Genomic DNA, 11,029 nt, shown 5'->3' on the forward strand with positions numbered 1-11,029 from the left:
TCACTCTCCGCGTCACTGGACGAACAGTAACCAGTCTCCCAGGCTGGCGCGGGTCCTGGGCGGGGGGCGCAGTGCGGCGCTCAGCTTCCGCCGGTGGACTACATTTCCCAGGAGGAGTTGCCCGCAGTTCTGCAGCTTCGGGATTTTAAAGGGATCGCGTTAAAGGGGGCGGAGGGAGTTTCGTCGTCTTCTCTCCAGAAAACGGCTCTGCGCTAGGTGGGGGCCCGAGAGCTGCCTGCTCGCTTCTCGGGCGAGGCCTGGCCCAAGTCAAGAAACCCCCAGGCTCTGCGGTGTCAGCGAGGCGTGGTGAGGTCAAGCCAATCTGGAGGAAGCCTTTCCTCACCTTGCCCTCCTTGGCCTCGGACTCTGCGCCCAACTCCCGAGCAACCCCTCCCGGACCCTCCTCTCCTTTCAGTTCTCCTGATCAGGGGGCAGTGAATCCGGCTGCCAGGAGGGAGGTGGACTGTCCGCCGGCGGGAAGCCCCTGCGACCTCTAAGCAATCTCTCCCTCCATTTCTGGCTTCAGTTCCGGGAGAGAATTTACAGGTCGCTGGAATGGGCGGGGATAAGGATGCCATGTGAAGGCCTAGGGGCGCCAGGAGCTGAACCTCACAGTGCGCCCCCCTAAACACCCTTCCGAGTCTTGCGGCCTCCACGGTAAAATGGGTGATGGCGGGGCGCGGGGAGTGACCACGTTTCCTGCCTCCCCGGGCTGGAGGCGCAAAGGATCAAGGAATGGGTGGAGAGCACTTTGCAAACTGTAATGCGCCAATGTAAATAAAATTATTTCGTCATCGTGCCTTTGGATTCATCGAGCTCTTATTCTGAGATGTGCACGGACCTTGGGGCGGGCGGGGGGGTGGCGGGTGACATACCTCTGGGAGGGCAGGTTGGAACATCCAGAACCTGGAGGTGTCTGTTTGGATACCTATTTCCCCATCCAGATCTTAGTGGGAACCAGAATTGTCTTTGAAAAATAACCAAAACCAACCCACCAGAGTGTTATGTTTTCAAATCAGGAAATTTGGGAGGTGGGGAGGGGAGACTGACATCATCTAAATAAGAACCTTGACCTTTTGAACTAACCTGACCCTTCATGGCTTCTCTTCCCTACCATATCTGTGCTACCAAGATAACCCCGGGAGAAGGCATCTGATACCAAGTCTCAGGCCTCCCTCCCCCAATCATTTGGGTTAATCCATTCCTAGGTGTGTGTGTGTGTGTGTGTTGGGGGGAGACCCACTAATTTCCCCCGCCTCAGAGCCGCCCAAGTCCAGGACGAGCCCTTCTCACCCCTGCTCTGACTCCCATCCCTTATCTAAACCCTCCAACCCTTTCCTCCTCCCTCCCCAATTGCCAGTGTCTGCAAACAGCTCCCGGGCACTACTGGAGACATGTTCATCATTTTACCAGCTATATCCCCCAACTCCCAGGGTATTGTTTTGAGTGAAGAGTGATAGGCCTCTGCTTAAGGAATAAGAAGAGCAGGTTTGTTGTGGGAGGGGGCTCACGGAGCAAGCATCCCAGAATCTCAAGCGGGATCCTGCAAGTGAGTAGTATGTCTCTCGCAAACAAGGCATCCTAGGAGCTCTGGCGTCCTTTCCACTGGCCCGTGGGCTCCTAAAGCCCCTCAGAGCCCCCAAGACTCCCTACATACTGTGGCGCCCCTTGTTTGCCTCATCTATACCTGCCAAGCACGGGAGAAGATGTATACATTTTAACAAAGACATCGCATCCTCCCTCCTCCCAGCAAAATGGCGGTGGTCCCGGCCCCGGTTCCCCGAATGACTGCACTTTCCGAGGATTAGTCAGGACCCAAGGAACGCGACCCTCTCTTCGACCTCTTCTTCAGAGCCCCCTTATTCTAGGCTCCCAAAGCACTCAGAGCCTCCTTTCATCCCAGGGGCCCCCAGGACAGTCTCAGGCTAGAGCCTGTGGGGCAGCTCCTCCATTGTGGTCCGCCCGCCCCCCTTAATTTCCCCCCACCCTCCTTCAAGGGCACTTGGGAAGGGGACTGGACCCCCAAGGCTGGGCCTCAGGGGTGGGGGCAGCGGGCTCTGCCTCTGACACCCCAAAACTCCTAGGCTGAGGGAGGTATATAAATGAACTCCCGGTTAGGATATATGGGGGATGTGGGGATCTTTGATGAGAAGAAGCGACTCGTTAGACCCCACTTCATTACCTCAGGGGACTCAGACAGCGTTGGGGGTTCGGCCTCATGAGAGACCCTCGACCGCAGAGGTCAGGGGGCGCACTGGGGGAGAGCAGATGGAGGAGGGGGAAGGGACAAAGTTTGAAAGTGCCCTTCTAACTCTTCCAGGGAAAGTTTGCTTAGGGGCCCAATAGACAGAGAAGGGGTAGAGGTGCTGGGGGCCCAGTGGCGGGATGACCCCCGAGAGGTGACCGGACCCCGGGGGAGCGACCCCTCCCCCCTGTCCCGGCTCGGCCCGGCTGGGAGTCGCCCGGCTCGGGGCCGCGTGTGTTAGTTGGGGCCGCTTTCCGGCCGCTCCGCCGGGCTGGGGGACCCCGCAGCGGGCCGGGAGCGGGGTCCCCGGTAGCCCCAGGGGGGAGCTTTGCTACGGGGTTTTTCCCGCACCAAGGCTCCCTGGCCCCGCAGAGCCAGCCCCCCGCAAAGGGGAAATGTGCCGGCGCATCAGCGGTCCTTGGCGCCGTTTGGGGCGCCTGGCGGGCTCGGGGGGCGGCGACCGGACCGGCGGGCCGCCTGGTGGGGGAGCCCAGAGACCCGGGCAGCGACCCCGGGTGGCAGCGGGGGGCGGCAAGGCCCGGGCCGGGTGGAAAGGTCGGATTTGCTCAGCGGAAGAAACACAGATGGCGGCGGCGCGGCGCCATTCCGGGCCGGGAGCAGGCAGCCAGCAGCCCTGTCCTCACCGCGGTCCGCCCGCCGCCGCTAAATACCCGGATGCGCCGCCCGAGCGCCAGACGCGGAGCTGGGAAAAGAGAGGCAACGGAGGCGGTGGCAGAGACAGATCCTGAGCCAGAGACGGAGCCGGGCACCGACACCGACCGACCGGCGGGGCCGTGCTACGCAGAACCGGCTCAGCGAGTCCTCCTGTGACCCAAGCCAGGTCCCTAAGAGCCGGGCACACGGACTGGTCTCGGAGTCAGGGGCGCTAGAGTCGATCCCGTGTCAGGCTTCACTCGCCTCCGACAGGGGCTGGCCCTTTTGAAGGCGCCTTCTTCAACAGCAGGACGAGGCAGGCCACCATGACCGAGAACTCCACATCCACCCCTGCGGCCAAGCCTAAGCGGGCCAAGGCCTCCAAGAAGTCAACAGACCACCCCAAGTACTCAGACATGATCGTGGCTGCCATACAGGCGGAGAAGAACCGCGCTGGTTCCTCGCGCCAGTCCATCCAGAAGTACATCAAGAGCCACTACAAGGTGGGCGAGAACGCCGACTCGCAGATCAAGTTGTCCATCAAGCGCCTGGTTACCACTGGGGTCCTCAAGCAGACCAAAGGAGTGGGTGCTTCGGGGTCCTTCCGGCTGGCCAAGAGCGATGAACCCAAGAGGTCGGTGGCCTTCAAGAAGACGAAGAAGGAAGTCAAGAAGGTGGCCACGCCAAAGAAGGCAGCCAAGCCTAAGAAGGCTGCCTCCAAAGCTCCCAGCAAGAAACCCAAAGCCACCCCAGTCAAGAAGGCCAAGAAGAAGCCGGCTGCCACGCCCAAGAAAACCAAAAAACCCAAGACTGTCAAAGCCAAGCCAGTCAAGGCATCCAAGCCTAAGAAGGCCAAACCAGTGAAGCCCAAAGCCAAGTCCAGTGCCAAGAGGGCCAGCAAGAAGAAGTGACAGTGAAGCTTTTCTTGTGGACACTCCTGCCTGTCTCCTATTTTCTGTAAATACTTTTCTCCTTCTCTCTTACTCTTCATCTGCAACCCCTTGTCCCTTTCTATTCTGACTTTATGAGAGACAGAATTTGGATTCCTCAGAAATTGGGGAATAGTTTATTTTTCCTTAACCAGTCGTGCAAGGACAGCAACAACAATCTCATCTCTGTAATGATGAGAATATACTTAATTTTTTTTTAAATTTGTTAATTACTTGTTTTGGGGTGGGTTTGTGTTTTGTTTAGTTGGGTGGTTTGTTTGCTATGAAGGAAAAAGGGCAGGGGATCAGGAAGGCAGCTTGTTCTGGCTAGGTGAGAGGGAGCCCAGGAATTGTTAAGGTTTGTAGGGATATCTTTTAAGACGATTTCGCAAAGTTGAGCAGCCCTTGTGAGTTTCAGAACCTTAGTGGGAAGGAGAGGGGTGGCAGCAGCTGAATGCAAAGGAGGGAGGTGGAATTAAACCCTCCCTGGCCTGACTTCCACCTCCCAGTGGTGAGCAGTGGGGTATTCAAGTCGAATTTCCTTCTCACTTCTGTTAGTCTGCCCTTGTGGCCTCCCTATTGTCCTACGGAAGGGGAGGGTGTCAGAGTGACAGCTAGTCTGAGAAGCCGCAGCTTCTCTCAGTCAGCTGGAAACTAGCCATGGAGGGGGTTTCTTTGTGGCTTCCGAAAGTCTCCTGTTAAATGGGAGTGGAAACTTTGGGGGAAGGGTGGGGAATCAGTCAGCCAAGTGCCTCAATGTTCCCTGTTGAAACTTGGGTTTTTCCACGCAATTGGATTGTATCCTAGGAGGAGTTTTTCCCTCCTGGTTTTTGGTTCCTCCTGTACAAGAGGTGGCTTTGCTTGGTGGTCTGGTAGGGCTCCAGCCCTGCCACCACCACTTTAAAACCTCCCGACCTCTTTTATTTCTGAGTCTTTTTCTAAGTAGTGGTAGATGGGGGAGGGGTAGTGGGCGGGGAGTGGACAGTAAGACATACTGCAGTCGATTTTGAATTGCTAAGTAGTTTTACAGAGCTAAGTTTGTGTGCGTGTAAATGTGTATATACCTATTTAGAGCTAGCACTTAAGTTTCACACCCGGGAGCTGGGAGAAAAAACCTGTACAGTCTTATAAAATAGGAAACGTGCAATTGCGCGTCGTCCTTCCCCCCGCCCCTTTTTTAAACAAGTGTTATTTGTGCCGGGAAGAATTTGCTGTCTTTGTAATTTCAAAACTTTAAAATAAAAATTGAAAAAAGACAAAACCTGAGCTGTGTTTTTCCTCACTTCTAAGACTGAAGGAGAAGGCGGAGAAATTTGGCGAACGAACAGTGGGGGAAATCTGGGACATTTGCACCTGAGAGTTGGGGTGAGGGTTCCAAGAGCTCAACAGACCAGGGAAACCTTAAGGCTGGAAGGGACGGAACGTGTTTCTGGCTGCGCCTCCCTTCGGGGTCCAGTGCAACCCCGTTCCTTGATAGAGGTACGTTTGTAGGCAGGGGATGGGAATGGGGTGGGGGTCCGGTGCGCTGGGCCCTGCCGCGCCTTTTGCCGCGTCGCCACCCCTAACCCTTTAGGGACCGTTCCAGTCTCAATTTACAAATCAATCCACTTTCTTGCTCCGCACATCCCGCCCAGCCCCGCCCCTTCCATAGGGCCCCTCTCGCTCCGATTGGCCGCCGGGGCCCGGCCCCCCGGCCACGTGATGCGGTCGCTTTGCGCAAGGCTCTGAAAAGAGCAGGCGCGCTCGCGGGAGGTAGGCGCGGTGGGTGCGAGGTGGGCTAGCTGCGTCCTCCGCGCCGCACTCTGCGGGGCCCCCCGTGGCCGCCGTGCACACACATCGCTGGCCCAGCTGCGTGGCATCCTGGAGGAGTAGCTGGAAGGGATCCGTGGGGCTGGTACCTGGAAGAGCGAGCGGGTCATCTCGTCGCGTCAGGGGCCGCGCATCCACGTGGACGGCGTCTCCGGAGGTAATTCCCCTCCGCCGGAGTCATCGGACGTGGCCGGGTGGTAGAGGGCCGTTCCGAAGCTTGCGGTGAATGGAGGTCCTGGAGGCAGTGGGCGGTGGGAGCTCCTGTACACGTAGCACTGGCTCCTCTCTCAGCTCTCAGGCTGACTCCAGGGCTTCCCAGTGTTAACTTTAACCTGGTAAAACCCGTTTCCACGGAGGGAAACGATTCGCCCTGGAGCATCTCTTGACTCAGAGGACAGGCTTGGACTGAAACCCAGTCCTGGGAGAATGTGAGGAAAAGAGAGACACACCGTTGGGTCTCACCTTGGTACTTCAAGTAAGGGTGGTGGGAAGATGCAGCAAGAAACCCCACATTTCCGGAGCTTCTGCTTTGTACAGGCCTCTACTAATTGCTACACGTGGACTCCTGCACACCTCCAGATGTAGGAATGACATCCCATTTTACACACATGGAAATTGAAGCTCAGAGATATAAAGTAGGCTATCCCAAATCCCCCAGCTAGCCGTAGGCAGAGCTCGACTTTGGTCCAGGTCCTCTGGTATATTGGAGCTGGAAAGTCACCTAATGGGCCAAAGAGGCCAACTTCCCGACCAAAGCCACAGTGAGCAAGGGGCTCATGGACTGCTGCAGGAGTCACGCTATGAATTGGCTTCCCTCATTTCTGTCTAACCATTGATCACTGCCCCTCTTGTCTGTGCCAGGCCCCAGGTGGATGCTGGTTATAAACAGGCCCCCAAACCTGCCTTCTGCCCAGTAAATAGGCATGGAATCTTTGGTGCGATGGCACTCATTTGTAAAACAGAGGTCCCAGGAAAACCCTACCTTCCCCCAGGGGAACTTGGAGCAGGTGAAAAGATGGGAAATGAGGAGACTCAGGTGCTCATCTTGTTTTTACTTCTCCCAGGCTGAGAGAACCGTGCCCTCCTCAGGCCTCTTTCCTCCTTGGGTCATTTGTGTTCACTTTGGGCTTTCTAATTTAGGGTCCGAGTCTCAGAGGCACCCCTTTGGACCTGTGATTCTATACCAGGCAGCAAAGTCAACTGTGGAGTTTGAGGACTGAGGTTGGTGTCTGACTCAACTCTTCTTTTACCAAGGGCCAGATGACAGGTTGTTGGCGGTCCTCAGGGACAGGAGAAGCCAGTGAGGCAGGGCTGGGTTCTTCCTTGGGGAGAATGTGATTCAGAGCCAGAGTTTAAATTTCTCATCCTTCAAGGCATCGCTCTGACCTTTCCTGACCTTTCCTCTCCTGTAGCTGGTGGATTTGGTGCCCCTCCTAAGAGCCCCCAGCTCTCCATCCTGCCTCTGCCCCAGAACAGATCGATCATACCGTATGGTCGTTGCCTCCTCAAGGGTGAATTTACTCTCTAGGCCTCCAGGGTTTGGCCCTGACACCTTTCCAGGCCGTTCCTTAGGGCCTTGAGCAGCTGTGTCTGTTCCCTGTCCTCCATCTCAGGAATCCTTAACTTTTGTGCCAACAATTACCTGGGCCTGAGCAGCCACCCTGAGGTGATCCAGGCAGGTCTGCAGGCCCTGGAGGAGTTTGGAGCCAGCCTTAGCTCTGTCCACTTCATCTGTAGGACCCAGGTAAACAGCGGGTGTTGATGAGGTGGAGGGAGCCTTGTCGCAGGTGTTGGACACCAACCTCAGCGGTCCGCTTCTCGCAGTCAGCAGAGCTGGTTTAGCCAGCTCAGCTCATCCCATCCCAGGGCCCTGGGCTCACTCTTAGCCCCAGATCTGTCCACTAGAGAGACTGTGTTCAGGCTTCTGTTTTGCTGCAAAGCCTTAGGCAAGAAGCCTTACCTCTCTGGGCATTCATTTCCCTACCTGCAGAACACCTATGGGAAAGGAAGAGCAGCAGGCAGAGATTGAGACTGATGGCTCTGGAGCTATTCTGCCTGAACTCAGTTCCCAGCACCACCTTCAACTGGCTCTCTTACTGTGTGCAAATGTCAACCTTTCTGGGCCTCAATCCCTTCACTGGTACTTAATAGAAGCTTTGCAAATTAGAGTTAATACATGTAAAAATGCTTAGAACAGTGTCTAACACATATTAGTGCTCAGTAAATGTTGGTTATTATTTTGTAAATGTTACAAAATAAACATATGAAACTTACAGTGCTTACTATATGTCAGGTACTATTTTAAGAACATTACAAATAATTTATTAATGCTCATAACAGTCAAGTGATGGGTGTTATTTTTGTCCCTCTTAAAGAGGTGAGGACACTGAGGCCCAGAGAAGTGAAGTGACTTGTTTAAGGGCACACAAGCTGTCGTGGGGTTTGAACCCAGGTGGCCTGACTCAAGAGTTCGTGCTCCTATTTGTGATTATTATTACCTGTCCTCAGAAGGTGAAGATGAAATGTCAGAAATGGAAGTCCCTACTTCCAGGGCACTTTCCAACAAAACCCTCACCCAGGCTGGACAGCTTTCAAACCCAAGGATTTAAGGCTCAAATGAATTACTTGTGTAATCTGCTTCTTTGCCATGAAGCAACCAAAAAAGGCGCTCAGTTTTATATCAGGAAGACACATCTCCCTTTGCCATCCGTAATCCCACCATCTGAACCCCATTACAAAAAGAAGAGCCAACCAAGAAGGGGCACCTAGCGAGCCCCTAATTTGTCAGTGAGAACCAGCTGTGAGATTCCTGTCAGCTCTGAAGAACCCTAGTGGTGGAGAAAGGAGAAGCCAAGGCTCGGTCCGTTTGCAGCCTTCTAAGCCTCTGTCCCCAGGATTTGTCCCACAGACATTAACACCTGTTTCACTCACTTCCTTTAGAGCATCCACAAGGATCTAGAAGAAAAGATCCACCAGCAGGAGGATGCCATCCTCTATCTCAGCTGTTTTGATGCCAATACTGGCCGCTTTGAGTTGTGTGGAGGCTGCAGGTGGGAGTTGGTGAAGCCTGCTAGGCTGTGTAAGGCTTGGAAGTGGGCAGTCAGGAGAACCGGTGCCAGTGCCATGGCTCGAGGCTCCAGTGCCCATTTCTTTCGGAGGTCAGTATGGGCCAAGTAGAGGCTCCAGGAAGAATCCTGAGGCTTACAAGACCAACTTCCAGAGTATTTAGGGGTTCACCTACATCACCTGGAAGGCTAGGATAGGCAGGGGCCAGGCATTTGCTAAACATGTTCTCACTAGAGCACGGCCCTGGTTTGGCCCAGTCTTGGGGCTCTGGCAACTCAGAGACAGAGGGCTCCTTGCCTCCCTGCCCGGAGGAATGCCCTGGCTGGCGGTGAAATCTGGGCTTAAGGAGAGTCATAGGAGAGGAAGAACCCCAAGGTGGTTGGGGGATGGCTATACTCCAGCTGCTTTCCTCCAGGCCCTGCTGACCCCAGAGGATGCAGTCCTTTCGGATGAGCTGAACCATGCCTCCATCATCGACGGCATCCATCTGTGCAAGGCCCACAAGTACCACTTCCTCCACCTGGACATGGCTGACCTAGAGACCAGGCTGCAGGAGGCCCAGGCAGGGCAATGCCGTGGGTTCCAGGGGCAGATTGGGCTTATCCTCAGCCTATCTCCCGGCGAAGGGAGGCTTGATGAGGCCAAGTCCGTATTCACAAACAGCCTGAAAGTTTGAAAGAGCCAAGATTTGAATTCAAATCCCTAGACTCGGAGCTTTATTCCATTACGCCATGTTGCTTTGAGTTTTTTAAATACCTCATGTGTGGCAGACCCCTAATAGGCATAACAGTGAGAAGAGCTTATGGAAAGAAGTGGTCCCACCCCACCCTCTGAAGGGGAGACTAAAAGCATCCTCACTGCCCAGGGCTAAGTGTGGCTCCAGACTGCCCCAGAAGAGACGGGTAAGGCTCAGAGAGGCATAGATGAGGGAGAAGATGTTCTAGTCCCAATACAGTGGTGCTTGCGTGACCACCTCTGTTCTGGGCACAGGGCCAGGTAAGCTCTTAGAGCCCCAAGTAGCACAGAAGGTGGGTGGTTTGGCTCAGCTTGCAACACCAGCTGCCACTGTCCCTGTCTTCCTTGCAGAAACATCGACAATGCCTGGTGGCCACTGATGCGGCCTTTTCCATGGACGGCGACATTGCACCCCTGCAAGAGATCTGCTGCCTCACCTCTCAATATGGTGCCCTGGTCTTTGTGGATGAATGCCACACCACTGGCTTCCTGGGGACCACCGGACCGTGGGAGCATGTGGCACCCGAGGCCTTGGATTGGGCTTCTAAGGGTGGGTGGGAAACTGAGAGGCCAGCCCCCAGCCCAGCCCGTGGTTGCTGGGTGCTCGGGTGGCCAGTGGTGGCAGTGGCAGCTTCCCTTGTAGAGGCGCGGATGAGCTGCTGGGCGTGATGGACCAGGTCACCATCAGCTCCACACTGGGGAAAGTGCTGGGTGGAGCATCAGGTGCCTGCAGGGTTGTGTCCCCGGAATCCCCTTATCCACATGCAGGGCCCTGGAGGCCTGTGAGAGAAGGTCGGGAGGGGGGACCTGGGGCTGCAGAGAAGAGGGCAGCATGGACTGTACTCTCAGGAGGGACTTCAGTAGGCTCCTGGCCCCTGACTGCCCCCGCCGGGCCCCTGGTGTCCCTGCTGCGACAGCGTGCCCGGCCCTACCTCTTCTCCAACAGCCTGCCACCTGCCGTCGTTGGCTGTGCCTCCAAGGCCCTGGACCTACTCATGGAGACCAATGCCATTGTCCAGTCTATGGCAGCCGAGACCCAGCCGTGACGGGTGGGGAAAGATGGGGTAGGGGCGCCCCCATGTGCCTACTCAGCCCACCTCCCAAGTCTCTCTTCCTTGGCCTCTTCCTTCCATTTCCTGGGGCGTTTCTCTGCGAGTGACCCTGGGTCTCCCCATCTTGTGCAATCTCCTTTCCACCTCCCTTTTTGGTCTGCTTGTTCCTCTGCCTGGCTTCCCATCTGACTCTCTGCATCTACATCTCTATCCCTATTGGTCCCCCCTGCAGACTTGGGCACAGATCTTGGGTCACATGCCCATCGGGAGCAAGTGCAAATTCTCCACAGTCCCCCAGCGACCTGTGATGCCTGGCTTGTGCCCACAGGTTCCACAGTAAGATGGAGGCTCCTGGCTTCACCATCTCAGGAGCCAATCACCCCATCTGCCCTGTGATGCCGGGTGATGCCAGGCTGGCCTCTTGTATGGCAGATGACATGCTAAAGAGAGGTAAGCGGGCCAGGACAAGAGTACCGGCTGTAGAGAAAAGAGGGGGGAACCCCTAGACAATATTTTCCCTTATCCCCACCCTACTACCT

General features: G+C 55.6%; 2 protein-coding genes across 2 annotated transcripts in view; both read left to right on the forward strand.

The window, feature by feature from the left end:
- Positions 1–2,921: 2,921 nt before the first annotated feature.
- On the forward strand, positions 2,922–5,089 carry LOC105311677 (histone H1.0). Its single transcript, XM_011387613.2, has one exon. The coding sequence runs from the start codon at positions 3,226–3,228 to the stop codon at positions 3,808–3,810; it is 585 nt and encodes a 194-aa protein (XP_011385915.1). The 5' UTR covers positions 2,922–3,225; the 3' UTR covers positions 3,811–5,089.
- Positions 5,090–6,577: 1,488 nt separating this feature from the next.
- Positions 6,578–11,029, forward strand: part of GCAT (glycine C-acetyltransferase) — a 5,144-nt gene continuing 692 nt past the window's right edge. Inside the window, exons 1-9 of the mRNA XM_011354444.1 lie at positions 6,578–6,644; positions 7,251–7,381; positions 8,578–8,697; positions 9,119–9,265; positions 9,694–9,699; positions 9,790–9,944; positions 10,082–10,142; positions 10,356–10,480; positions 10,819–10,902. Coding sequence (XP_011352746.1) covers positions 6,578–6,644; positions 7,251–7,381; positions 8,578–8,697; positions 9,119–9,265; positions 9,694–9,699; positions 9,790–9,944; positions 10,082–10,142; positions 10,356–10,480; positions 10,819–10,902 — 896 coding nt within the window. The remainder of the gene's footprint in view (positions 6,645–7,250; positions 7,382–8,577; positions 8,698–9,118; positions 9,266–9,693; positions 9,700–9,789; positions 9,945–10,081; positions 10,143–10,355; positions 10,481–10,818; positions 10,903–11,029) is intronic.

Source organism: Pteropus vampyrus, unplaced genomic scaffold, assembly GCF_000151845.1.
Source record: "Pteropus vampyrus isolate Shadow unplaced genomic scaffold, Pvam_2.0 Scaffold16, whole genome shotgun sequence".
Lineage (NCBI taxonomy): Eukaryota > Metazoa > Chordata > Mammalia > Chiroptera > Pteropodidae > Pteropus > Pteropus vampyrus.